Genomic DNA, 27,734 nt, shown 5'->3' with positions numbered 1-27,734 from the left:
TATCAAGGGAGAAACAAGCCATGAATGTCTGTCACAACTTCTTTGCATCTTTACTTTTTGTGTCATGCCAATTCCAATCTATTCCTTTTGATTCATAGATTTTTACAGACTTGTTCTGCAGCACTTCCGAACAATTGAGGAGGAGCTGGGGTAAAGCAGCAGGTGGCTGTGAACACATCTATGCTGCAGAAGCTAGGTGGTGGTGGTGTGGCGGATCTTGGCCTCGTGGAGGACAACAACAGGCCATTGAGTAATGTTGAGGACCTGGACGAGTTGGAGAGGCGGCTTGCATCCGATGCGGACCTGAAAAATCAACTGGTATGTCTGTTTTTTAAGTGTTTTGCCATGTGATTATTGTAGGCATAAAAGTCCTAGCCTGGCTCTCGTACTGAATGTGGCTCTGCCTTGCTTTAATGTGGACTTACTCACTGATTCAAAAATACTATTCAAATCACGGAATGGGTGTCGAGAAGTGAGACCATGTGAGTAGCCATTGTTATCTGAAACAACTGTCGCATTTCACATCTCTTTTCCCTTCCCCACTACATTTTTGGGGAACAGACATCATATATTGAGAGCCATGTTATTCAACTCCTTGAGTGTTGTTAAACTTGAATCTCATTCCCAAGTGGAGCGTTGTGTGCTTGATACATGACATGTTGTCACTTTTTGTCATCATATATACCCTCTGTATTTGATGGTTGTGCATGAAATAGCAAAACAGCTTAAGCTGAAAACAGCTAAGATGTTTGACTGGAAGTTATGCCATTGTAATTTTGGTCTTTGTATTTCAGGTGAACATACTTGGGAGGGAAAACCACCGAGATGCTGTTAAGAGGATGCTGGGCCGGGCTTTGAGGAGGTCCCTGGCGTTCCAAATTAATTAGACTGGTGCAGCAGGAAAGGTGGCTTTTAAGTCCTTACACCTGAAGAGTGTGTTGCATATTAATATCATTATTAAAAATAATTGTAATAAATTGTTTAAGCATGTAGAAGAAATAAAGCATGTAAATGAGCATATATAAAGAAATAAATAAACAAAATGTATTGAACCTAATACTATGTGTGGTGAGTCTGTGTGATAGTTGCTGAGGATAAATGTTTTTATATTGGATTATTAAATTACAGAATACATTTATAGGTTTCTCATCAGCAGGCACTGTCTTCACCTTAGTACATTTGGTAACTTTGGTAAGCCCTGTAAATAATTGCAAATTGTTCTGATTGAGGTAAATAGTTAAATAGTGACAGACACATAGTGACAGACACATTTTTGTTTTTTGGAGTTTTGAGAGGTTTTGGACACTTGAGAATGCCTAAATGCACCTATTAGGAATTGCTGTGTAGCACCTACAGTACATACATCTATATGTCTGCTCCAAACGTTGTGCAGTACCTCCCAAGACCATGATGAATCAGGAAATGCATGACCTGCACATACTGTAAACTCTACGACAGTAAACCTCAAAAACAATAGGCAACTTTTATTTTTTGTATATGATGTTGTGAAAAAGAAACTTCATGAAGTAAATAAAATCCTTAAGGTAAATCTATATCTTGGCCCATGTCATGTGTCTTTAATTTAAGCCCTCATTGTGCTGCCCGTGGAACTTGGCATAATGACTGTTATTGTATAAAAACAAATCGTTCAAAATGTTTTCAAAATTTGGCAAGAATCTCCATCTGTATTAAAGGTAAGTGCAGTATTTCCGCAGTGGAGGAAACACACTACTGAATTTGTTATCACTTATTACTATTTATTAAGCTCTAGTAATAAATAAACAGTGATCAGTCATTAAAGTTAAACATTTATTTATGTATGTATTTATTACGTTGAACATTCATTAGCTATATCAAGCAGAGTAGAAGATATCATGTCGTGTTCATGTTGAAAACTACCACACATGATCATCTTCAAAACATTAATGGAGGAGAAAAAAGTTTGAGTCTTCTTTTCCAACGTTCGTTTTTAATATTAATATTATGTTGTCTTGCCTATAGGTAATGCTTTACCCTATCAAACAGTAGGCTACCGTGGGCTATACGCTTTTTCACTGATCTTGTGAATGACTTTCCGTCATGGTTTTCGTGCAGGCTGGACTGAGCTCTAACACATAGCTCTAACAGCCAACACTGAGCTTCTGATCCAGACATTACGGGAAATGTGACGTCGAACGTTAGCTCCCCTACAACCGACATGCTAAAATACTTCTTTACGGGAAACCAACGTAATATACGGGGAAACAGTGAATTAATTTTGACTTCGATACCCTATATAGAATACACAGAAGCTATAAGGGAGACAAAGGGCACATGTTACATGAAGTTATGGGATCGCAAAAATCTGAAAGTCTATGGCCGTCCAAGGGAGTTAGCAGAGTGTTGATCACCAGCTCATTTCGTGTTTCTACTTCCGGGAATATGCCTGCCCCCTTGGCGGGACTGCAGCAAGTCTCGGAGATGGGACCGACGGTTCCGGGATGCTAAGAGTTAGACGGATCGATTGATATGTGACACTACCGGATATACCATAGAGATAGCCCTTCCAAATCCATTCAAACAAGGAAATAGTCATTTCGGCCAAAAGAATTCAGAGATTTGATGGTGCATACAAACAATAAAACCCTTACTACACAAGAACCCCTTTGAGTAGAAACATAATCTTGGTGTCAAATGAAAGCTAACATTCTGGAGATTCTAGTTTTATCCACTTTTGCATGACACTGACTGTCATAGAATCAAAGAAAAAGGATAACTTTACATATTAATTTGCTACTCTGGCAGATTTCTAAAAATGACACACACACACTCGCATAGGTATTTCAACACAAATAAATTTGTGAAAACTCCATATTTTAGCCCATAGTAATCTACTTTGAGTTACAGGCTCACAAGACCTGGTGTTAGGTGTTAGTTGTGTTTCAAGGCTGACATGGTGATCTAGAGGGCCCAAATGTGGGCAGTTCCAGAGATGTATGTTACCGGCTGAAAGAGAAAACAATATTCAAGCCTCTGTAACCCTTTGCCAGTACATCAGACAGTCAAACAGACTGTTTCATATAATACCTCTGAGTGTCAGGTTTCAGTAGAGGTCAGGTTTGTCATGGTGGGCCAAAGTATGTGGGAGCAGTGCCCTCCTGAGTAGATGATGTGCAATGCGGGCAAAAACACCCCAAAATTAGGTGTTCCAGAACAAGTTAAAGGTGTCCAGCTTGTTCTGTATGGGCTGCAGTTTGACCTTCAGTTCTTCCTGGAATAAAATTAACGTACAGCGATACTCAGGATTGGTTTGGAAAATGGTGTGGGAGAGTGAGTGAGTAAATGAGTGAGTGAGTGAGTGAGTGAGTGAGTGAGTGAGTGAGTAAATGAGTGAGTGAGTGAGTGAGTGAGTGAGTGTGTGTGTGTGTGTGTGTGTGTGTGTGTGTGTGTGTGTGTGTGTGTGTGTGTGTGTGTGTGTGTGTGTGTGTGTGTGTGTGTAGGTGTGTTTGTGTGTGTGTGTGTGTGTGTGTGTGTGTGTGTGTGTGTGTGTGTGTGTGACTCTGACTCGTATACATTAGTGTACAGTATGTATTTCAGTTGCAGTAGAAGTCATTTAACTGGAATTGAATACACTCTTGCATTGTTTAGATCCCCTGAAAATAATACTATTGTATTCAGTATGCACCAGTTTACATGAATATGCTCTAATGATACTTTAGTCACGGACTACATCAAGTTCTGCATCACAGCACCATCCCTGTGAAGAATGTCACTAAATACGCAAATCACCCCTCACATTAAGCACTCCCCAAAGGAGAAACAGAAAGCATTGAAGCATAAGGACTGGGCCACACTCAATTGTACTCAACAGACAGACAAAAAACAACATGATCAGACACAGACTAGAGTGGGAGTTTAGCAACATGAACACAAAACAAGCATTTCAGTCAGAAGTCAGAATACTGACTGGCCAAAAACCAAAACAGTAGTTTCACAAATATAGATCCACAGAACTTTGCAAACTCCCTGAACAGTTTCTTTAACCGGTTTGACCCCCCTGATCACACCCCCCTCTGTGAGGAGCTCCTCAAAGGACCCCCCCCGGAGGAGCCCCAGCACCCCCCCTTCACACAGGAGGATGTGCAGCCACAACTGGCCAGCTGCAGAATGGGCACGGCACCAGGGCCAGGTGGCATCCCCTCAAGTTCCCGAGCCCTATTTGTGCTGCATCCATGTGTTGTGTTTCGAGCAGCATGCATTTTAAGTCTGTTGTCACTGTCGGAAACTTTTTTGCCGTTATCTACTGTAGGCTATGTGACCCCCCAACGCTGCGTTGTTATGAACTACAGGAACTGCAGCTGAGCGTTTTAAAATAGTCCTGAAAGCCTACACAACAGTATAGGTTAATAATTGGGTTTAGAGAATTGCTTCGCATTTCCTAAAATGTCTTATCATACCTTGCCAACTCATACATAGTCTAATGCAAATAATAGTAACCTATAAGAACAACATTTGCTTTTTTCTTTTATTCACAAAGCCTGATGATAGGCTACAGTCTAATCCACAGGCATTAACTCAAGTATCGGTAACTTAATCCAAGTCATCAGTCATTTTATTTATGTCTTCTAGAATGCGTAATCAACATAGACGCGCGAGGACGCTCGTGCTCAACACCAAACTCGTGCATGAGTTGTCATCTTCCAATCAGCATGCAAAAACTGGTGCCGGACGTTGCAACCATGTAACGCCATTTTTTATAAAAAATTGTCGGCGGCCAAATGCCATGCTAACTGGCTGAAACTAACCCTCCAAATCCTGACCCCCTGGTAGCAGCATATATTCATTGTGAAACCGGTTCCTTTGTACTCCTACCAGTGAAGTCATTTAACCCATTATACTTTATATCTACACTCACCCCACACCCTCTGATTCAATAAGAACTCATCAGTCATTACGGTCATGATTGGTTAGATTTTGTATGAAGTTCCAGCAGCTCTGCTACTTTGTGTCCCATTCCTGATTGTGTGTGTTCTTCATAACAGCAGTGCAGTTCATCTGCTGGTGCTCTGCTGCTCTGATGATGCTGGACACTAATGGACAGGCACAGAACATGGACAGGGTTACTTTATACAAGCACACACACACACACACACACACACACACACACACACACACACAAACACACACGCACAAACACACACACACACATGCGCACACACACACACACACACACACACACACACACACACACATACACACACACACACTCACACACACACACACACACACACACACACACACACCCCTTGTGGAGCTCAGTGCATCAGACTGAATTGAAGATGTCTTCTTTTACTGTATGAATTTTCTTAGGCTACCGGGTGGTCTATACACAAAAGTACAATGATGACAAAACGAACAAACAAAACACAGAGTCAAAATAAGAAATAAACACAGGGAAGAGGCCCACACATGACTAGATCTTCTTCTGAGGTCTTTCCGCATGACCTCTCACTATACAGAGGAATCTCCAGTTTGAGCTGCACAGCCCACATGCAAACCCTGGGTCTCCACCATGTACAGTATCCACACAAATCAATGAATGCAGATGAGCACAATATTGTAGGTACCACAACATATAGGCAATACATATTACTAAGAGACATTCATGTGGGGTCATTATAACGCCAAACAAAACCTCATTACGGTAAAAAAAAAAAAAAAACAGTCTAAACACCACTGCGGTCCAATGAACGCTTTTCACATCAGAGCACAAAATGAGCACTCAAGTTCTCTGTGCACTGCACCTCAGCTTTCTCCCCCATACCCTGGGGGCACTATAGTGTGTACTGTGTGTGTATGCTTTGTGTGTATGTAATGTGTGTGTGTTATGTATGTATGTAATGTGTGTATGTAGTGTGTGTGTGTTATGTGTGTGAGGTGTAATGTATGTTTTGTGTGAATGTAATGTGTGCATGTATGTGTGCATGTTATGTGTATATTTAATGTGTGGAATGTGTGTAAGTGATGTGTGTATGTTGTGTGTGCACAGTATGTTATGTGTGTATGTAATGTGTGTACAGTATATAATGTGTGTAACTGTGTATGTAATGTGTGTATGTGATGTGATGCTAGTTCACTCTGTCGATCTGCACTTGATAGAAGGTGATGATCTTGTGACATACAATGCACACAATGATACAGAATCCAACACACCCAACAGTTCGTATGAAAAGCATTTATTGCATCATTTACTGCACTTACAAGCAGCAAGACAGCACAGTACACAAGCAGACATGTTTAATCAAAAGCTCCAGTAAGAATCAGCAGAGAGAGAGAGAGAAAGAGAGAGAGAGAGACAGAGAGAGAGAGAGAGAGAGAGAGAGAGAGAAAGAGAAAGAGAAAGAGAGAGAGAGAGAGAGAGAGAGAGAGAGAGAGAGAGAGGCCATGTGAGTTGTGGGGTCTGATCCACATTATCAGGTGTCCAGTAAAGTAGAGTTCACATGAAAACTCCAGTGATGGAGATGAGTTCCTGTCCCATCTCATCTGTTGCCAACATCTGGATTCTCTATCATTATTGCCAATTACCAATGAAAATGAAATAAGTAAATGAACAATATCAGAACCATCATAAGTTCAAATTAAACATAGTGGTAATGTTTGACAAAAATGTTGCAAAAAGAGAGTTGCTTCTTGCAGAAGATTGTGAACTCTACCTGAGCTGATGCTGCAGCAGGTGTGTGAACTCTACCTGAGTTGATGCTGCAGCAGGTGTGTGAACTCTACTTGAGTTGATAGTGCAGCAGGTGTGTGAACTCTACTTGAGTTGATAGTGCAGCAGGTGTGTGAACTCTACTTGAGCTGATAGTGCAGCAGGTGTGTGAACTCTACTTGAGCTGCTCTACTGATACTGCAGCCTTCACTGGTGAGATACTCAAAGATGACGAGTATATGGAAAAGAGTGTAAACAGTTTCTCAGTGAAAGTGTGTGTGAAAGTGTGTATGTGTGTGTTATTATCAGGGTTAGAGAATGAGAGTTTTCCTCTGTCCCAGTCCAGCTGCACTCTGATCCTCTGGAGTTTCTGCTGCACTGTGATGGTGGTGTTTGGCTGGGATGAGGAGAGTGCTGTATAATTACCACCACAATGATCCACACTCCAGACTCCACTACTAAAGGAACTCCATCCCTTCCTCTCCCCAGACTCTGTCTTCACTCCCAGGTTCCAGTTACTGTCTCCAACCTCCACATCCCAGCAGTGAGTCCCTGAGTTAAAGCCCTCAGAGCCCAGGACACTGGGATAGAAAGCAAATCTTTCCGGGTTATCAGGAAGCTGCTGCTCCTCATCACTGCGTCTCACATGGGTCAGATCCTCAGACAGGATGAGTTCTGGGTTTGCAGTGTTGGGATCCAGAATCACAGAAGCTACAGAGAGAGAACATGAGAATACAGTAATGGTGACAATACATTTTTATGCTTTGTACACTGCTATAAAATGGTGTGTGTGTGCGTGTGCATGTTTGACTGTGTGTGCGTGCGTGTGACTGAGTGTGTGTGTGTTTCGTGTATGACTGTGTGTGTGTAACCCGCGTTGTGTGGAACCACCACGGTCCAGCCCTGCACATGCCCAGACTCGAACCCGCAAAACAGCAGCACCTCGGATCGGGAGTGGAGTGCGCTAACAATCCAGCTAAAAGCCCAGGCTACTAGCTTCCATACCAGTGGCGCTCTTGAGGCGTCGGAGAGTGAGGTTTACTAACGTTCGACAAGCACAGCTAACTAGCTGGCACCCGTTACACTCACCCCCCTAAACCTCACTCCTGATCCGGGTCATGGCACCAATGTAACCTGCGTTGTGTGGAACCACCGCGGTCCAGCCCTGCACACGCCCGGACTCGAACCCACGAAACAGCTGCACCTTGGATCTGGAGTCGAGTGCGCTAACAATCCAGCTAAAAGCCCATAGCTTTCATGCTAGCAGCACTCTTGAGGCGTCGGGGAGTGAGGTTTTACTAACGGTCGACAAGCACAGCTAACTAGCTGGCATCCGTTACGTGTGTGTGTGTGTGTGTGTGTGTGTGTCTGTTATGTGTTTGACTGTGTGTGCTGTGTGTGTGTGTGTGTGTGTGTGTGTGTGTGTGTACAGTATGTGTGTATGACTGTGTGTGTGTGTGTGTGTGTGTGTGTTTATTTGTTTGTATGTGTGTGTGCTTTTGTGTTTGTTTTTGTTTGAACTCACTGTACTGAACAATCTCCTGCATCTTCTCCCAGACTCTGAACTTTAGGTTGCCCATGTGCTTTGCCACATTGATCAGAGCTCTTGAAACCCTCTCTGGATCCTGCAGTGTGCACTGGGCTCTGGAATAACATTCAGGAGTCAGTGCTGCTGTGGGTTTGGGTTCAGAACCACAGAGAAATAGAAACAGGAGGCAGATCACTCACCTTTCCACTGTGCTCTTGTAGTTCTGTAAAACAGGAGGTGAAATGAGGTAGGCCTTATCAGTAGGACAGGTGTGTGTGTAGGGATGGGTATTGATAAGTTTTTGTCAATATCGATGGCATTATCGATTCTGCCTATCAATCCAATTCCTTATCAATTCTCTTATCGATTCCCAAAAAATTTAGGTGCACCCACATTTTTCATTGCATCGCCTCTAACGCCAAAAGGTCACCTTTTATCGCTCTCCTTTCATATAATGTGAATGATTTTTTAACAATAAGGCGTAGAAAAAGCTTGTCTTTATTTAAAACACAATAAGGAATATACATAGCCTATTCTTTATAAAGAATTATAAATATGTATATATAGCCTACAGTGTATATATATATAATATAATATAATTCTTTATATATTCTAATCTATAGCCTACTACTGACATTTCTGATATTCATGACATTCATGACTATTCATATTACAACTCTGCCTCTTTAATTCAGCTGTCGGCTTGAAGCCTCAAATTGTAAACAAAGTAGCATAGTTGGCTAGCTTATTATAGTCTACTGGTTGGACTGTTCAGTTTCCCCACGATTGTGAATGTGCATGTCGAGGGGCGGGTGTCGCGCACGAGAGAGGGAGAGGGAGAGAGAGCGGGCCAAGGGGGTTACTTATACAGTTTGGCAAAGTTGCACGCATAGTCTACAATTAAAACTTGTGAAGGAAACGTATGCTTTCACCCGAGCAGCGTCAGGTGCACCTAGAATTATTTTCAGGCACACTCTTAAACATTTTGGGCGCATATGCACTCTGGAGCCCTGGACCGGGCAACGTTAGCACCCCTCCGTAGTCTGTCAAACACATGACACTCTTGGAGCTTAATCCCATGCTTCACGGACAAATGTTTTAACATATTGCTGGTATTACTACCCTTACACGATTTGACTTGTAGTATGAGTCGTCGCAGAGGGCGTGTAGTAACACAAAATTTCAGGAAAACCGGAAAAGGTCCGACGTCATGCAGGCTGAGGGAATCGTTAAGGGAATTGATAACAAAAAAGACGTACGATGTCGATGGAATTGATAAGTTAAACCCGGTTCCAAGACGGAACCGGTTATCGATGCCCAACCCTATGTGTGTGTGTGTGTGTGTGTGTGTGTGTGTGTGTGTGTGTGTGTGTGTGTGTGTGTGTGTGTGTGTGTGTGTGTGTGTGTGTGTGTGTGTGTGTGTCTGTGTGCGTGTGTGTGTGTGTCTGTGTGTGTGAGTGTGAGTGTGAGTGTGAGTGTGAGTGTGAGTGTGAGTGTGAGTGTGAGTGTGTGTGTGTGTGTGTGTGTGTGTGTGTGTGTGTGTGTGTGTTCTGACTTCAGTTATACTCTCACCAAAGTGGTCTATTGTTTAAAACAAGTAACCTTTTTATCACCAACCTGTAGAAATGAGATGTCATCAGCTCCCATCTCCTTCTCTATGGCTCTGATTGTGTCTGTAAGAGATGAGATCTCTCTGCTCATCTTCTCAATCTTCTCCTTCATCATCTGACTCTTCTGCTCCTCTTCCTCCTTCAGTGCAGCTATCCTGGCTGCCTCTTCATCTCGTAGAAACTGGTGAAGCTTCTCAAACTCCTGCTTGATCTGCCTCTCTGTGTGTTGAGCCTGGACCTGTAATACCACACATCACCATATGATGGTGTCTCACACTTGGACTCTGTGTATGTTAGTTATGTTGTTATCACTATTAGAGGAGGAGGCATCACTCTTACTGTAATGTGTTGGGCAGTTTCATCACAGGTCTCTTTAGCCTTTTTAAAGGTGTCCAGCTTGTTCTGTATGGGCTGCAGTTTGACCTTCAGTTCTTCCTGGAATAAAATGAACAGTGTTGGTCAGGATTGTTCTGGAAAACAGTGTTGAAGGTGAAGAGAGATAGAGAAGTGCATAATCTATTCTAGGGGATTATTCTAAGGATGGTCAAATAACATTAACTGACTCATAAATATTAGTCTACTGTACAATATGTGTTTTAGTTAGAAATATAAATGACTGATCAAAACTAAATCCACTCTGGCAGTCTTTAGATCCCCTGAAAATAATACTATTGTATTCAGTTAACATGAATCTGCTCTATTGACTCTAATCACGGCCTACATCAACTTCTGCATCCACAGCACCATGTGAAGAACGTCACCAAATACCCAAACTCCACACCCTGGATCACCTCTCCTGGGCCACACTCAGAGTACTCAACAGACAGACAGGAAACATCATCAGAGCCAAAGTACAATACAGAAACATAGAGCAGCAGTTTAGCAACATGAATGTGAAAATCATGCATTCTTCAAAGCCAAAATACTCACTGGCCAACCATCAAAACAGCTCAGTTTCACAAATACAGATCCACAAAACATTGCCAACTCCCTGAACAGTTTCCTTAACCGGTTTGACCCCCCTGATCACACCCCCCTCTGTGAGGAGCTACTCAAGAGCTCCCCCTGGAGGAGCCCCAGCACCCCCCCTTCACACAGGAGGATGTGCAGCCACAACTGGCCAGCTGCAAAATGGGCACGGCACCAGGGCCAGGTGGCATCCCCTCAAGGGTTTTACAGCTCTGTGCTATGGAGCTCTCCCCAGTCCTTCATCCCATCTTCTGGGAACCATACAGAACAGCCACAGTTCCCACCCTCTGGAAGACCTCAACCATCACACCAGTGCCCCAAAAACCCCACCCTTCAGAGCCCAACCATTTCCGTCCAGTTGCACTCACACCCATAGTCATGAAATGTATGGAGAAGATCATCCTTCACGTCATCCTGCCAGTCGTCAGACCACAACCGAACCCACAGCAGTTTGCATGCAGGCTGAAACGAGGGACGGAGGATGCAGTGGCATGGCTCCTCCACACCCTCCTCCATCATCTCCAGACACCAAGCAACTCTGCATTTGTCCTGCTCGTCCAGTTCAGTTCTGCATTCAACACAATCCAGCAGCACCAGCTCATCAAGAAGCTTCAGCACCTGGACATTCTGTAGCTCCACTCCTCATTCACTGGATACACAACCTCCTTAGCAACAGGCCACAGTGAAAGTACTGTACAGACGGTCCAGTAGCATCATCATCCATCACCACCACATGGGCTCCAATAGAATGCACTGGGTCAGTGCTTCATGATGAGCATTTGTACAATGAACTGGATTAGTTCTGTCCAATATCAGCAGATGGAAAGAATATCTTTCATTTATTTGCACTGTTTTGGATTTCTTTGTTTATGTGTATTGAATGAGCTACTATTATGCAGTGGGTAGGATAAGATGAAATACAACAGGTGAGCAAGCTAGATTGGAGACAATATAAAATCACTGTCTTGCCAAACTAATTGGCTGGGATGGGCTATCCATATTTTTGTCAGAGGTGAATACAGCAGAGCTGGAGGACAATGTGTTTGGATTTTGTGGAGGAAAACTGAAACTGAGTGCACGAAGATGATAACCTGCCTTGATTCTGCATATTTGATGAACATGGTCATTTCTCATATCTTTGGTGGACAGATGATTCCTCTGGATGGGCAACGCTCACGCTTAACATCTGGATGACCACTCCAAGGGGAATTTTTAAAACTATATTTTTGAAAATTTTACCGAACGAAGTATCAGAAAATCAAAATGTTCCTGGGTCAATATGGTGTCCATCTTGGATTATCTTGGACATAGTGAAGTCCACTACAGTATGGTGCAACTGCTTGGAACAGAATATGATCAAGACATAATTATCACAACTGGCCACTGTTGAGGAAAATTGGTTACTGCTTAGGCTTTGCTTCATCTTCATTTTTTTCTTCTTTTTTTAACCTGAAATTCTGTATGATACGGCATCTATTTGTTTAGGATGAACACTACAGCAATTAAAATATTCTTTGGAGGTGTGTCTCAGAGAGGGTTTTGATGATAATATCCATACTGCAGTGTTATTAATAATACAAGGAGCAGGAGCAGAAATCTTACCTTACGCTCAAGTGCTGCCTCATTGACGGGACTGAAGTTGTGGTTTTTATGGAGTTTAGAGTCTCGACACACCACACACAAAAGTTGTTTGTCATCTTCACAGAAGAGCTTCAGTTCTGAACGGTGCTCGTTGCAGAAGAGTCGTGGACCTGTCCCCTTTGGGACACTCTCACACAGGTTTTTCAGATGCAAATTAATGGGAGGGTTCGGTTTAGAGGATCTTCTCCTGCAGACTGGACACTCCCTGGATCCTTTGGTTTCCCAGAACTGCTGCAGACAGCCTTTACAGATGCTGTGAGTTAGTGATGCGCGGGTGGGCTTTTTTTAAAACCCGCACCAACCCGACTTTTCAGGAGATCCAAACCGCCCCGTCCAATCCGCAAAAATATGTTCGAATTGTGACCCAAATCCGACCCGACCCGCGGAAAGGAAAAAAACGCACCTATAACGTCTTTCGTAGCCTAATTAGCCTAATTCTCCCACATGAGGACAACAGCGGGTTACAATGATCGGTCATTTTGACAATCTGCGCTCTTCCACACCATTCATAATCTGCAGCCTAGACATAGCCAGTGTTAAATCTCATCATCATAACAAGTTTACATTCATATTTCCCCTTGCAACTTCATAGGCTAGACTACTTTTGCGTGAAACACTGCCAAGCATTTAACAAGCACAGCTGTGTATTCGTGTATGACAGAAGCAAGGTGTTCTCGCATTGTGCACAACCTTCGATATCCCAGATCATTAAGCTCCATGTCCATAAAGTAGCGAATGCGCGATTGACTTTTTTCAGTCAGTCACGCATGGCGCAATTGGGTGCTGAATTTAGGAGAAATTATGTTTTGCGCTCGACCACACCTCCTGTGTAATGCAGGCACATCGCCACCTAATATGTCGGAAGTTAACAAGTGAGAAATGTGCATTTTTACTTTTTTGACCCGACCCACCCGCAATATTTAGAAAAAACTGCTAGGCCTACCCAAATCCGCCCGACCGGCGGGTAAACCCGCGGATATCCGCGGGTAATGGGCTGAACCGCGCATCACTACTGTGAGTGCAGGTCATAATAACTGGATCCTTGAAGATTTCACAGCACACAGGACAGGACAAATCCTCTTTTGAGACCAACATGGAGGCCATTTTCTCCGATAGCTGTTGTTCTACACTGTTTACTGTTTTATGACCTCTACTTTGACTTTCACTGTTCTGAAAACTCATCACCCTGATCCAGAATGCTGTCTGAAATGAATCCCTATTTGTCAACAACACTCCAACTGAAGCTCCCAGCCTTCCGAACTACCGTTAGACAACAACACACCACTAATTTAAGCCATTTAGTCCACAGAAACTATCCAGCACTGCAATGAACTGTCAAGTGGAGCTGAACTGCTGCACGTCTCTCTTCACTTCCTCATTCAGGTGGGAGGGACTCTTGAAAAGCCTTTGGTGTCTGACTGGTTTCTGATTCGACCACACTGCTTTGCATGGCAGAGTAAGTCACTTAACCCTTTCTACATCTTTTACTTTGTGGGACAAAACATTCATTAAACTATCATCAATGTCCAGCCATTTTTTTAATTATTTGTTTTGTAGACAGTAATTACCACATTAACAACATTTCTCAATGATTTTTCTTAAGTTGAATACTGCTTCCATATACTAATAAAACTGTGTCATGTCATGTTTTACAGGAATCTAAAGTGACAAAACTCTGTATTTCTATCAGGCTGAGTCTTTGTTCTTGGCTGCTTTTTACAGCATTACCTTTGGTGGATATTTACTGAGGACCCAAGAGAGTAATATATTAGGATGTGAAATGAGAAAGATGAGAAAACATGGAAAATCTTGACAACATGATGATCTACTCCAGATGCGATGTACCTGAGTACTTCATCAGAGGGAGAGACAGCCAAAGATCAGTGACAAGAGCAACAGCAATAAAACTCAGTAACCTAAGTTTTTAACTGTATTTATGCAGACTGTGTACACAACTACTGACTCATTCTCTCTCTGTGCTATTTTCTAGAATCTTCTCTTTTTTCTATGCTCTTGTATTCTTCTTCTCAAGACTGTAAAGGCTAGTAGAAAGTGACAGGCAGAAATCTAGAAATCTTTGACCTTATGTGTTTATCTGCATGTTATATTATGAGTTAATGATTGATAGTGTTGTGACTCCATTGCCAGATACTGTATGTCCTGTGGACTGTCTGACTGTCTCAGCAGCAGATAGCAGCCTGGTAACCCCAACGCAGAGACCGCAGGGGGAAGGATGCAGCCATGAGTGGTATTAATGACAGTTTAATATTTATACTCCAAAACTACAGGGGGAGCCCTGTGAAAAAAAAGAGTTTCCTCTCTGCAACGTGTGTATGTAATATGTGCATGTAATGTGTGTGTGTGTGTGTGTGTGTGTGTGTGTGTGTGTGTGTGTGTGTGTGTGTGTGTGTGTGTGTGTGTGTGTGTACTGTGTGTATGTCATGTGTATGTCATGTGTGTATGTTGTGTATGAAATGTGTCTATGTAATGTGTGTATAATGTGATGCTGATTCATTCTGTTGATCGGCACATGATAAAAGGAATGATCATACAGTACACACAGTGACACACAGAATCCAACACACCCAGCAGTTAATATGAACAGCAGAGTTTATTGCATCACTTACTGCATTCCTTTTGTACAAGCAGTAAGGCAGCACAGTACACAGGCAGACATGTTTAATCAAAAGCGCCAGTAAGAGTTCACATGAAAACTCCAGTGATGTAGATGAGTTCCTGTCCCATCTCATCTGTTGCCAACATCTGGATTCTCTATTATTATTGCCAATTACCAATGGAAATAAAATAAGTCCGTCAACAATATCACAACCACCCTAACTTCAAATGAAACATTGTGGTAATATAATTGGCAAATAAAACTGTTTCAAGTTCAGCTTTCTTGCAGAAGATTGTGAAATCAACCTGAGCTGATAGTGCAGCAGGTGTGTGAACTCTACCTGAGCTGATAGTGCAGCAGGTGTGTGAACTCTACCTGAGCTGCTCTACTGATACTGCAGCCTTCACTGGTAAAATCCTCAGAGAAGAGTATGTGTAAAAGTATGGAAACAGTTTCTCTGTGAAAGTGTGTGTGAAAGTGTGTATGTGTGTGTCATTATCAGGGTTAGAGAATGAGAGTTTTCCTCTGTCCCAGTCCAGCTGCACTCTGATCCTCTGGAGTTTCTGCTGCACTGTGATGGTGGTGTCTGGCTGGGATGGTGAGTGTGCTGTATAATTCCCATTAGAAAATTGCACTCTCCAGACTCCACTCATTTCGGGATCCCATCCCTTCCTCTCCCCAGACTCTGTCTTCACCCCCAGGAACCAGCTAACACTGTCTCCAACCTCCACATGCCAGCAGTGAGTCCCTGAGTTGAAGCCCTCAGAGCCCAGGACACTGGCATGCTTCTCTAGTCTCTCTGGGTTATCAGGAAGCAGATGCACCTCATCACCCCATCTCACACCGGTCAGATCCTCAGACAGGATGAGTTCTGGGAATGCCGTGTTGGGATCCAGAGTCACACTAGCTGCAGAAAATGTATGAGAATTCAGTAATGGTAATAACTTATTTTTTTAACATCATTAGAAAAAAATGCTTTGAACAAAGTGTATACTGTATGTGTACGTGTGTGTGTGTGTGTGTGTGTGTGTGTGTGTGTGTGTGTGTGTGTGTGTGTGTGTATACTCACTGTATTTAACCACATTCTGCATCTTCTCCCAAACTCTGAACTTCAGGTTGCCCAGATGTTTTGCCACATTGATTAGAGCTCCTGAAACTGTTTCTGGATCCTGCAGTGTGAACTGGGCTCTGGAATAACATTCAGGAGTCAGTGCTGCTGTGGCTTTGGGTTCAGAACCACAGAGAGATAGAAACAGGAGGCAGATCACTCACCTTTCCACTGTGCTCTTGTAGTTCTGTAAAACAGAGGGTGAAATGAGGTAGGCCTTATACGTAGGAAAGATGTGTGTGTGTGTGTGTGTGTTCTAACTTCACTTTTGATACTTCACAAGTACCAACCTGTAGAAATGAGATGTCATCAGCTCCCATCTCTTTCTCTATGGCTCTGATGGTGTCTGTAAGAGATGAGATCTCTCTGCTCATCTTCTCAATCTTCTCCTTCATCATCTTACTCTTCTGCTCCTCTTCCTCCCTCAGTGTAGCTATCATGGCTGCCTCTTCATCTTGTAGAAACTGGTGAAGCTTCTCAAACTCCTGCTTGATCTGCCTCTCTGTGTGTTGAGCCTGGACCTGTAATACCACATATCACCACATCATGGTGTCTCACACTTGGAATCTGTGTATGTTAGTTATGTTGTTATCACTATTAGAGGAGGAGGCATCACTCTTACTGTAATGTGTTGGGCAGTTTCATCACAGGTTTCTTTAGCCTTTTTAAAGGTGTCCAGCTTGTTCTGTATGGGCTGCAGTTTGACCTTCAGTTCTTCCTGTAAGTCACCACACATACAGTACATTATTCAGCCTTGGTCCAGAAAACAAACTGTATCGTGTGTGTGTGTGTGAGTGTGTGTGTGTGTGTGTGTGTGTGTGTGTGTGTGTGTGTGTGTGTGTGTGTGTGTGTGTGTGTGAAGGAAAAGAGAAAGAGACAAATGACGGACTAACTGACTGTTCTGAATGAACCTACAATATGCACTTTATAGCTAAAATGAAAAAAAACATTCATAGTAATGTAGAAAAGAAAAACTGTTTATTGAATACACCATGCACATGTGTTATGACCAGTGCTCCTATTGTAATGCAACCTGTTTCCCCCGGTACTTCCATGTCATTAGATGCTTAATAATAATCCAATGTTTAATGGTCATTTCCCAATCATGTAGATTTGTTAATTTAAGGTACATCTATGTAGGACGCATTCAACGTTCTGTGAATGTTTCCGGTGGGTTTAAACAGAAGCAATTTATTTGGCCTTATTTGGTGATGTGGCCCTAAACTAGCTCTGTCTGTCTGTCACTGTGGCCTCTGTCTGTGTTCTGTGTGCTGTCTACATTAATGGGGATCATTGGTCTGTGCCCCCGGTTACTACCTCTGATGTGTGTGTGCGCTCACTGATCTTGTGTGTGTGTGTGTGTGTGTGTGTGTGTGTGTGTGTGTGTGTGTGTGTGTGTGTGTGTGTGTGAGTGTGTGTGTGTGTGTGTGTGTGAGAGTGTAAACTAAACACTAATGGGTCAAATGTAGAGGAAGAATTTCTTTTGGGATGAATTAAGAGTAGCTGTAACTGTGTGTTTTGTTGTCCTATTTTCATGTATGCCTACGACTGAAGCATTACCACTTCCTGTAAAAGTCAAACAGCCTAAAATGCTAACTCTGAAATCTGATGCAACTAAAGGAAGTCATAAGAAGGTACAGTACAAAGGTTCAGAATCTATGATGGCACAGCATCTCCTGTAAAGTGCAACTGTTCGGAACACAATATGCTCAAGACATGATTATCACATCTAGTCATAGTTGGGGAAACCGAGATTATTTTCCGTAGTCTTTGCAGACATTGTTCTTCATGTGGCTCATGTTGGAGGAAAGCTCTGAGTGATGTGAAGGGCAAACTCATGTTGAGTTGAGAATTTGTGTTCTTTAAATTAATTTATCTTCATATTTGACAAAGATGTAATGATGATTCAATTCTGTTAACCTGAAAATGTATAGTGTAGTACTGCACCTAGTGGTTTAAGATAAGTATTACAACTACCAAAGGTTGTGGTTCTGTGGATGACGTGTTCCAGAGAGGGGTAGATAAGAAAATCTGTACACAGCATTTACTGACAAATAGAAGGACAAGTTCATTTAGGAACAGACATCTTACCTTATGCTCAAGTGCTGCTTCATCGATGGGACTGAAGTTGTGGGTTTTGTGGAGTTTAGAGTCTCGACACACCAAACACACAAGCTGTTTGTCATCTTCACTGTAGAGCTTGAGTTCTGAACGGTGCAGACTGCAGAATGGTTCTCTTTTCTTTCTCTCCTGTAGGAAAGTCTCACACAGGTTCTTCAGATGCAGGTTAAGAGGAAGTTCTTCTTTGGGGGATCTTCTCCTGCATACTGGACATTCCCTGCATCCTTTGGTTTCCCAGAACCGCTGCAGACAGGCTTTACAGATGCTGTGGGTGCAGGTCAGAAGGAGTGGATCCTTGAAGATTTCACAGCACACAGGACAGGACAAATCCTTTTCTGAGAAAGACACAGAGGCCATTTTCTCTAATTGTTGTTTGTTGCTCTACACTTTCGCCTGATTTACAATCTCTTTCACTTTCACTCCTCTGGAAACTTGTGACGCTTTGAATCAGAATCTTGACTGAAATTAATCCAACAGAAGCTTACTGTCAACGTAACTAGATAAAACACCACTCATTTATACCTTTTTGTCTTAAAGAACTTTCATTTCTTGTACAGCAACTGAACAGCAAAGCGTCTGACAGGTTCACTTCCTCATTCGGGTGGGAGGGACTCTTGAAAGGTTTCTGATTGGACAACATTTCATCACTATAGGGCTGTTCAGTCAATTAACCCTTTCTTCATTCATCTCTTGCCTTGTGGGACAAATCAGCATCATTCCTGATTCCTGTTTTGCATGGAAACGTACTGTAGGAATTATGTTTCTGATGTTGAACATTCATAACCTGTGACACATGTACAGTATCTTGCCCCCATATTATAGGCTATCAGTTACCACTTTAGACAGCGCTGTCAGACCCACAGATTCCAGCAGCTCTTGTTCCTCATTTACAACAAAAAGTGCCTCATGGCATCAAGGCAGGAGGTCAGTACAGAGATCAACAGGGTTATTAAAGCTAAGAGGAGCAATGGAACACACAGACCAAGCTCCGTAAAAAATTAAACTTAGATAACCAGTAATGTTCACACTACTGAGATACATAACAGGTACAGAATACTTTACACTGAGGCAACAACAGTTTGGTATTTAATCAGTATAGTTATCAACTATGTGGGTATTTAAAATGTGACTGACTTTCTTGTGAGTGATGACGTATGTTGTGTGTGTTGTTTATTGTAAATTGGGAGGTGATACATATGTGCTGGAAGCTGTTGCACATGTGACACATTGTGTTTTAACATACCTGGTCAAGAGATAGTTGTTTAACTACATCATAATTCCACATTTTGTCTTGGCAACTGCAGTTAAATAAAACCACCTCACATGTTTGTCCTACATCTCCCAGCAGCCCTTGCTCCGCTATCCCAGTAAAGAATGTGGATGTGGAATGTAAGAGGAATATGTGTCACTTTTTTGTAGACAGGAAGCATTTTGTGCTGCAACATATTCACACAATTCTCAATGTCACTCCAAGTCTCTGGGTCTCTTCGTAATGTGCATATGCTGCTGATCTTTTGTTGTTATATTGATCTGCACATGATAAAAGTAAATGTATATATTTGTACATATACCACACTAGACACATTGGAGGCCACACTAGACATTTGTGTCAAATACATTACACATCCAAAGCCAGTATATGCAAAGCATAGTGGTTTGCATTACTAGTATATTCCCTTGATGGTGTATGTTATGTGTGTAAGTAATGTGTCTATGTAATGTGATGCTGATTCACTCTGTTGATCTGCTAGAAGGTAGATGATAGAAGGTAATGATCTTTTGATATAATGTCATTGCAAACGGAAGTTCGAGAGGAACATGACAAAACTTTGCCACGCCTTCGCTTCCTATAAAACCGATTGCTTAGACAAGGCCCACCTGCCGGTGCTACTGCAGCGTTTGTTCTCGCTCGCAACCCACCACCTCCCCGTTCGCCTCCCGTTCGACTCCTATTCGCCTCCCGTTCGCCTCCTATTCGCCTCCTGTCTCACTTATGACGGGGGTGCTCGCAGAGATCTTACCAATGCTTCCAGCACAGCCTATTTGGTGTGATCAAGCGGGGCACTTCAGGACTCTGGCCAGCGACCTTGCCCAACATGCTATCTCTGCGTATCTATAGTCGCTACTTAAATTGCAATATTCTCATAGCTCAGGTCCAGTCTGGTCCCCTTATTCGCGCCGCAATTATCCGTCGTTCTGGCATCTTGCCTGGCCTCCGCAGCAGGTCAGACAAGATCTATCATTAAGCTTCACGGGTGCCCGTGGTCGTCACTCCGGGCTGACGCCTGCCAGCGCAGATATCGCCCGGCGCGATCCCATGATGCACTGCACAGTCACGAGCGGTAATGCCAGCGCAGAGCCACCGTGCTCACGAGAAGCTCGTCAGTACCTTGACTAGTGACCTACACCAAGCACTCCCACATTTATTTATCTGGTACATTTTGGATAGTGAAACTCTTGAACTGTACAGTACGTACACACATAATCCAACACACCCAACAGTTAATATGAAAGCAGAGTTTATTGCATCACTTACTGCATTCTATTTGTAAAAGCAGCAAGGACAGGACAGTACACAGGCAGATATGTTTAATCAAAAGCTCCAGTGAGAATCAGCAGAGAGAGAGAGAGAGAGAGAGAGAAGGCGAGTGAGAGAGAGAGAGAAGGGGAGTGAGAGAGAGAGAGAGAGAGAGAGAGAGAGAGAGAGAGAGAGAGAGAGAGAGAGAGAGAGAGGCCATGTGAGTTGTGGGGTCTGATCCACATTATCAAGTGTCCAGTAAAGTAGAGTTCACATGAAATCTCCAGTGATGTAGATGAGTTCCTGTCCCATCTCATCTGTTGCCAACATCTGGATTCTCTATTATTATTGCCAATTACTAATGAACATAAAATAAGGAAATAAACAATATCACAACCACCATAACTTCAAATGAAACATTGTGGTAACAAAAAAAAATCAAAAAGAGAGTTCAGCACTACTTTCCTGCAGCAGGTGTGTGAACTCTACCTGAGCTGATAGTGCAGCAGGTGTGTGAACTCTACCTGAGCTGATAGTGCAGCAGGTGTGTGAACTCTACCTGAGCTGATAGTGCAGCAGGTGTGTGAACTCTACCTGAGTTGATAGTGCAGCAGGTGTGTGAACTCTACCTGAGCTGATAGTGCAGCAGGTGTGTGAACTCTACCTGAGCTGATAGTGCAGCAGGTGTGTGAACTCTACCTGAGCTGATAGTGCAGCAGGTGTGTGAACTCTACCTGAGTGGATAGTGCAGCAGGTGTGTGAACTCTACCTGAGCTGATAGTGCAGCAGGTGTGTGAACTCTACCTGAGCTGATAGTGCAGCAGGTGTGTGAACTCTACCTGAGCTGCTCTACTGATACTGCAGCCTTCACTGGTGAGATACTCAGAGATGAGAGTGTGTAAAAGAATGGAAACAGTTTCTCAGTGAAAGTGTGTGTGAAAGTATGTAAGTGTGTGTTATTATCAGCGTTAGAGAATGAGAGTTCTCCTCTTTCCCAGTCCAGCTGCACTCTGATCCTCTGGGGTCTCTGCTGCACTGTGATGGTGGTGTCTGGCTGGGATGGGGAGTATGCTCTGTATATAGAATGATACACTTTACAGGAATTTTGTACTCTCCGGACTCGTACTGTGTGTCTCACTCCCCAGACTCCACTCCTATTGGAACTCTCTCCCTTCCTCTCCCCAGACTCCGTCTTCACTCCCAGTTCCCAAGATTCACGGTCTCCAACCTCCACATCCCAGCAGTAAATCCCTGAGGTAAAGCCCTCAGAGCCCAGGACACAGGCATACCTATCAAATCTCTCTGGGTTATCAAGAAGCTGCTGCTGTCTCCCACTGTGTCCCACACTGGTCAGATCCTCAGACAGGGTGAGTCGTGGGCATGCAGTGTTGGGATCCAGAATCACAGGAGCTGCAGAGAGAGAACAAGAGAATGCAGTAATGGTGATCACTGATTTATAACATACTTTATTCCACTGCTCGGTTGAGTTCCCCATTGTCCTGCGTTCTATAAGGGTGTGCATTAACTTTAGATATACGCACGGCTATGAAGTAGTTCCATTGTTTTTGACCGTATCACACTTGAATATTAATTCGCCAAACTCGTTGTGAAGTTTAAATGCACTGTCACGTTACATAGAAGTGGTAAAATACAGACGTTCAGATCATAGTAACGTTTAGCATATGACAGAGGTGTCATTTAGCTAGTTAGGTGGCAGTAGGCTAAGAAAAATAGCAATCTTTCAAAGTTAACTTTCATCAGAATCCTGGGATGTGCCAGCTTGACAACGGGAGATTAGAACTAACGACTGGCTTTTGGCCATAGCAACCATCCATTTAGAACTAGTAACCGCAGTTTGAGAAATTAGTTGAAATGTGTCTGGGAAAAGTAGTTCTACAAACAATTAAATTAGCACCGGAAACGAACACAACGCAAGTGGCAACAGTGGAATAAGCGGGATAATGGACTTCACGCCGTGCGGTTATTCAAAGTTAATGCACTTGTCTAGACCGCTTCGCGTCGGGCCGTATTACCATCTAGAACGTGCATTAACTTTGAATAACCGCACGGCGTGTCGTCCATTATCCCGTACGTATACCATGATGATTAACTGATGAACTTTGTTCACTGCTTCAAAATAGTGTGTGTGAGTTTTTGAGAGAAAGAGGGGCACTTGATGCATAGTGCACGTGCATGTGTGTGTGTGTGTGTGTGTGTGAGTGTGTGTGTGTGTGTGTGTGTGCGTGTGTGTGTGTGTGTGAGTTTGTGTATGTGTGCGTACAGTATGTGTGTGTGTGTGTGTGTGTGTGTATGACTCTGTGTGTGTGTGTGTGTGACTGTGTGTGCGTGTGTCTGTGTGTGTGTCTGTGTGTGTTTGACTGTGTGTGTGTGACTCTCTCTCTCTCTCTCTCTGTGTATGTATATGACTGAGTGTGTGTGTGTGTGTGTGTGTGTGTGTGCTTGCTTGTGCAAGTGTGTGTGTGTGTATGTGTGTGTGTGTGTGTGTGTGTGTATGACTTTGTGTGTGTGGGCGTGTGTGTGTGTGTGTGTGTGTGTGTGTATGTGTGTGTGTGTATGACTGTGTGTGTGCATGTGCGTGTGTGCGGATGTGAACTCACTGTACTGAACAATCTCCTGCATCTTCTCCCAGACTCTGAACTTCAGGTTGCCCAGGTGCTTTGCCACATTGATCAGAGCTCCTGAAACCCTCTCTGGATCCTGCAGTGTGCACTGGGCTCTGGAATAACATTCAGGAGTCAGTGCTGCCGTGGGTTTGGGTTCAGAACCACAGAGAAATAGAAACAGGAGGCAGATCACTCACCTTTCCACTGTGCTCTTGTAGTTCTGTAAAACAGAGGGTGAAATGAGGTAGATATCATCAGTAGGAAAGGTGTGTGTGCGTGTGTGTGTGTGTGTGTTTGTGTATGTGTGTGTGTTCTGACTTCAGTTATACTCTCACCAAAGTGCATCTTTTGTTTAAAACAAGTAACGTTCACAAGTACCAACCTGTAGAAATGAGATGTCATCAGCTCCCATCTCCTTCTCTATGTCTCTGATTGTGTCTGTAAGAGATGAGATCTCTCTGCTCATCTTCTCAATCTTCTCCTTCATCATCTGACTCTTCTGCTCCTCTTCCTCCCTCAGTGCAGCTATCCTGGCTGCCTCTTCATCTCGTAGAAACTGGTGCAGCTTCTCAAACTCCTGCTTGATCTGCCTCTCTGCGTGTTGAGCCTGGACCTGTAATACCACAAATCACCACATGATGGTGTCTCACACTTGGAATCTGTGTATGTTGCTAGTTATGTTGTTATCACTATTAGAGGAGGAGGCATCACTCTTACTGTAATGTGTTGGGCAGTTTCATCACAGGTTTCTTTAGCCTTTTTAAAGGTATCCAGCTTCTTCTGTATGGGCTGCAGTTTGACCTTCTGTTCTTCCTGTAAGTCATCACACATACATTATTCAGCCTTGGTTCAGAAAACATACTGTATCATGTTTGTGTGTGTGTGTGTGTGTGTGTGTGTGTGTGTGTGTGCATGTGTGTGTTTGTAGGCTATGTTCTGGGGGTGTAGTTCCACAGTATGAGGAACAGACTCATAATAAAAGATCCATCTGAGAACACCTCAGACAGTGCACCTGTGGAGTTCAGTAGCAGATCACACAGATAAATGACTAGAACAAGATCAGGGCCATTAAAGGCATCCTATGCAAGTTTTTCACTCTAATATAACAGTTTCAACGTCATCTTTGTTGATGATAAACTTGTTATAGGTGGGACAGTACATCTTCCCTGCCGTAACCTACCCATCTACACTGGCTCTGGCTCTGATCCCTGACTGGCTGGAATAAATGTGGGAAGGACCACAACCATGGATGAGATGCCCTTGAGCAACCCCCAGCTGCTCCCCAAGTAATGCAGTAATGGCTGACCACTGCATCCATGGCTTACAGGTTAGGAAATGGGTCTTGTGGCCAATGGGTGGCAGGTTTGATCCCTGACTGGTTGGAATAAATGGGGGTGGGGAAGTGATTGACCAGTGCTCTGCTATGTCCACTTCCATGGATGAGGTGCGCTTGAGCAAAGTTCTGAACCACAAACTGCCCCTGATGAGTGTGTGCGCTCACTGCTCTTTGTGTGTATGTAAACACTGGACTTCAAAGGTGATGGATGTGCATTCGTTTCACACTGAAGCTATTTGCGCGGCGCAACTCGTTGCCCTGATGAAGGTCTAAGGACCGAAATTGTAAAACACTTTTTTTGCATGGATCCAAGTGTGCAGAGATTTTTTTCTAAGATATTTTGCAGACGTTTTTCTGGCACCTTGGTATTTGAGAGTGTGGTGTACTACTCTAGAACGCGGTGCAACCCGTTAAAATGTTGGCTTATACTCCACCGATTTACGTTGAAACTAAGCTAAGATGGAACTTATTTTCAACTCGTTCAAAATGTTACGTGCTGAGGTGCAGTGACTGCAGGACTTAAGAGCGAGCGAGAGCATGCAAGAGAGTTCAGAGAAAGTTCAACTTTTAAACCAACTCTAATAGCTCCATCACGAGTGGCGAATGTTTTCGCGAGGACCCGCTTGGACTGGAGAGGCACACTACCGGTGACATTTCATGCACTAAGGGTGTGACTCTCTCCCTTTTAAGACGATTCGATTAGTATCGATTCATAAAGCTACGATACGATTCAAAGACGATGCGGTTTACTACAGCACGATTCAGTGCAATTCGATACGATGCGATACGATTCGATACAATACAATGCAGTAATAGGCCCCAAAATGCAACATACTTCTTAATCTCATATTATTTTCCATACTGCAGATTTTGTATATATGACAAAACTCACCAATCGGTCAGTCTGCCGTGCCTTTTCATGAGACTTTACGTGACACTTCCTGGGTGCGTGCCAGAGGGCTCCGGAAATTGCAAGCGTGGTTCTATACCGCTACAGACCACTAGGGCGGCCGAAAAAACATTGTTCGACCGGTAATGACTCATTCACAGTTTTTTTTGATTGCTTTGACGCAGTAGTCGACTGAAAAAAACATGTTTCAAAACTCTTAACGCAAAGGCCTAAACAGTGGCACCAATGGTCAAAATGACTCATTTTGCCTGCAAAAAGCTCTAACTCCTCCAAAACATTTAAAATATGGACCAAAAGCAAATTTTGCCCTCAAACAACACAACTTGCACACAAGTGCATAAGCGCTTCCAATCAGTCATTAGACAAGGGGCATCAAAATACATAATTCAGCTCATAATGTGAATCAGTGCTGCATTACTGGTCATTATGGTATTACATAGGCTATCAGTGCCAATTTGCTTTCTGGCAAAAAATAGATCCAGAATCAAATACAATGATTTTTTCAAATTTTACTGAATGCATTATCCATTCTTTTTTTTTTTTTTTTTTTGAGAGAGAGATTTTGGCTAAGAAATTAAATATTCCAACAGAAACCACATATATAGTATGAAAGAAAAAAATCCAGTAAAATCCATCACTGTGTAATAGGGCTTTGACTTTTGGCCAAAAATCGTATTCGAAGTTCGTTTGGTTATTAATATCAAACTTCGAATGTATTCGAATATTTGTTAATAATATTTTGACCATTATTTTTATGCTATTGGAAAAACACGCTGCATTCATTAAGCTGAATTTCCTTTTCCTGCTCTCCCTCCGTCTCTCTGTCACTCATGCGTCTGTGTCTCTCTCTCTCACACAAACATACACACACACACACACACACACACACACACACACACACACACACACACACACACACACACACACACACACACAGCCCCTTCACTCCGTGCAGACCGCGTCTGTCTGCATGAAAACAAGATCCCTGGAAGCTTGATTGCACCGACATAACGCTGTTCAGGTGGAGGCACTATGCATACAATTTTACCAAACAGTATAAGTAGCCTAAACTCATTCTCCATGGCCCGTTTTCTCTCGTCCTCCCTCGTGCGCGCTCAATGGACACCCGTCCCTCGACATGCATCTAAACATTCACAATCGTGAAAGCAATGACGCATAGAAGACAACAAGCTAAATTATCCGGTTAGCATGATTAGCATGCTGCACAGATACTCTTGCATGCATTCAAGTTGATTGACCATCTCAATACCAATGTCTTCCAACTCCAAGACTTAAAAGGGCCTGTCCCAATGAGGAAGTTACTATTAGCTTACCTTGAAACTTACACACACGTGGGGAAACTGAATAGGCTAGTCAAACCACTCGTTAACATCACCTACAGGAGCCCAGATGAGTAAGCCTAATAGCCTTGCTAATGATTCACGACTTTACTAGATGTGAGAAAGCCGCTGAATCTGAAAACCACGTTTGCATGCAAACACATGTACAAAAAAATAATGCTCATAACAGGTTCGAATATTAAGAGCTGCCTAAAATTCGTTCGAATATCATATATTTTTCAAAAATTCGAATTATATTCGAATAACGAAGTTTGGAGTCAAAGCCCTACTGTGTAAGACATAAGGAAAATACAAATAAAAATTCTGTACAATACTGTAAAGAAAAACATCTCTTCTTGTCAATTCTTACTCTCACTCTCATCTCCCTTGATCATCCATGCTTGCAAGTTACAACACACAACATGGCACCTTTTAAGCCTGCAGACTGATTGCAAATTGAAAAGTTTTGTGAAGCCTGTGTCAAACAGGTGCTTCAGTGATTTCATACTGGGCAAGAAGTTTCTAAGAGATGGGAACATATAGTTTCTGTTTGGTTACCACAGCTAAAGCAATGGAGTTTGGACTGCTTGAATGACATCTGCGTTAACTGATTTGCAAAAGGGTGCGAGAAGTGTGTCAAAACAATGACAATGGGTTAACTCATTTGCAAGAGGTGTCTTTTGGTCTGCTGAGAGAGTGATGATGAAGACTGAGAGGTCACCAG

At 43.0% G+C, this 27,734-nt stretch overlaps 3 protein-coding genes and 1 long non-coding RNA gene across 7 annotated transcripts in view; 1 reads left to right on the top strand and 3 right to left on the bottom strand.

The window, feature by feature from the left end:
• Nucleotides 1-889, top strand: part of LOC134078731 (uncharacterized) — a 2,366-nt gene extending 1,477 nt beyond the window's left edge. For both annotated transcript variants that reach the window (XR_009938859.1, XR_009938858.1), the window contains 2 exons: nucleotides 99-318; nucleotides 795-889. This is a non-coding gene — a long non-coding RNA (uncharacterized LOC134078731). The remainder of the gene's footprint in view (nucleotides 1-98; nucleotides 319-794) is intronic.
• Nucleotides 1-18,861, bottom strand: part of LOC134078931 (nuclear factor 7, brain-like) — a 22,897-nt gene extending 4,036 nt beyond the window's left edge. Inside the window, exons 1-8 of the mRNA XM_062535095.1 lie at nucleotides 18,253-18,861; nucleotides 16,784-16,879; nucleotides 16,452-16,682; nucleotides 16,326-16,348; nucleotides 16,123-16,241; nucleotides 15,429-15,960; nucleotides 11,164-11,363; nucleotides 7,335-7,399 (exon numbers count right to left, since the gene is read on the bottom strand). Coding sequence (XP_062391079.1) covers nucleotides 7,335-7,399; nucleotides 11,164-11,363; nucleotides 15,429-15,960; nucleotides 16,123-16,241; nucleotides 16,326-16,348; nucleotides 16,452-16,682; nucleotides 16,784-16,879; nucleotides 18,253-18,639 — 1,653 coding nt within the window. The 5' untranslated portion in view covers nucleotides 18,640-18,861. The remainder of the gene's footprint in view (nucleotides 1-7,334; nucleotides 7,400-11,163; nucleotides 11,364-15,428; nucleotides 15,961-16,122; nucleotides 16,242-16,325; nucleotides 16,349-16,451; nucleotides 16,683-16,783; nucleotides 16,880-18,252) is intronic.
• Nucleotides 6,218-13,786, bottom strand: LOC134078743 (zinc-binding protein A33-like). Of its 3 annotated transcripts, none has more exons than XM_062534871.1 (6): nucleotides 13,380-13,786; nucleotides 10,166-10,261; nucleotides 9,834-10,064; nucleotides 8,417-8,439; nucleotides 8,214-8,332; nucleotides 6,218-7,399 (listed from the first exon to the last, which is right to left on the bottom strand). In XM_062534871.1, exons 3-6 carry the CDS (start codon nucleotides 9,939-9,941, stop codon nucleotides 6,864-6,866), a joined length of 786 nt encoding a protein of 261 aa, XP_062390855.1. In that variant the 5' UTR covers nucleotides 9,942-10,064; nucleotides 10,166-10,261; nucleotides 13,380-13,786; the 3' UTR covers nucleotides 6,218-6,863. The 3 variants fall into 3 exon arrangements, with proteins under 3 accessions (XP_062390855.1, XP_062390854.1, XP_062390856.1); XM_062534870.1 differs by lacking the exon at nucleotides 13,380-13,786 and adding an exon at nucleotides 12,398-13,363; XM_062534872.1 differs by lacking the exons at nucleotides 8,417-8,439; nucleotides 10,166-10,261; nucleotides 13,380-13,786 and having other exon boundaries at nucleotides 9,834-9,973.
• Nucleotides 18,862-21,522: 2,661 nt separating the features above from the next.
• LOC134078742 (E3 ubiquitin-protein ligase TRIM35-like) overlaps nucleotides 21,523-27,734 on the bottom strand; it is a 45,094-nt gene continuing 38,882 nt past the window's right edge. The window contains exons 3-8 of the mRNA XM_062534869.1: nucleotides 24,142-24,237; nucleotides 23,807-24,037; nucleotides 23,622-23,644; nucleotides 23,419-23,537; nucleotides 21,921-22,210; nucleotides 21,523-21,854 (exon numbers count right to left, since the gene is read on the bottom strand). Coding sequence (XP_062390853.1) covers nucleotides 21,636-21,854; nucleotides 21,921-22,210; nucleotides 23,419-23,537; nucleotides 23,622-23,644; nucleotides 23,807-24,037; nucleotides 24,142-24,237 — 978 coding nt within the window. The 3' untranslated portion in view covers nucleotides 21,523-21,635. The remainder of the gene's footprint in view (nucleotides 21,855-21,920; nucleotides 22,211-23,418; nucleotides 23,538-23,621; nucleotides 23,645-23,806; nucleotides 24,038-24,141; nucleotides 24,238-27,734) is intronic.

This window comes from Sardina pilchardus, chromosome 4 (genome assembly GCF_963854185.1).
Source record: "Sardina pilchardus chromosome 4, fSarPil1.1, whole genome shotgun sequence".
NCBI classification, from domain to species: Eukaryota; Metazoa; Chordata; class Actinopteri; order Clupeiformes; family Clupeidae; genus Sardina; species Sardina pilchardus.
Note: the sequence above shows the minus strand (reverse complement) of the source record. Positions and strands in the feature narration are given on the sequence as shown.

What these genes read in the sequence shown, in the direction of transcription:
- LOC134078743 (XM_062534871.1), bottom strand. Translation starts at nt 9,941, where the DNA reads ATGATGAAGGAGAAGATTGAGAAGATGAGCAGAGAGATCTCATCTCTT. An exon ending in ATGACATCTCATTTCTACAG is followed by an intron (nt 8,440 to 9,833) that starts GTTGGTGATAAA and finishes CCTGTTTTACAG; the next exon opens with AACTACAAGAGCACAGTGGA. An exon ending in GCAGGAGATTGTTCAGTACA is followed by an intron (nt 7,400 to 8,213) that starts GTGAGTTCAAAC and finishes CTCTCTCTGTAG; the next exon opens with CTTCTGTGATTCTGGATCCC.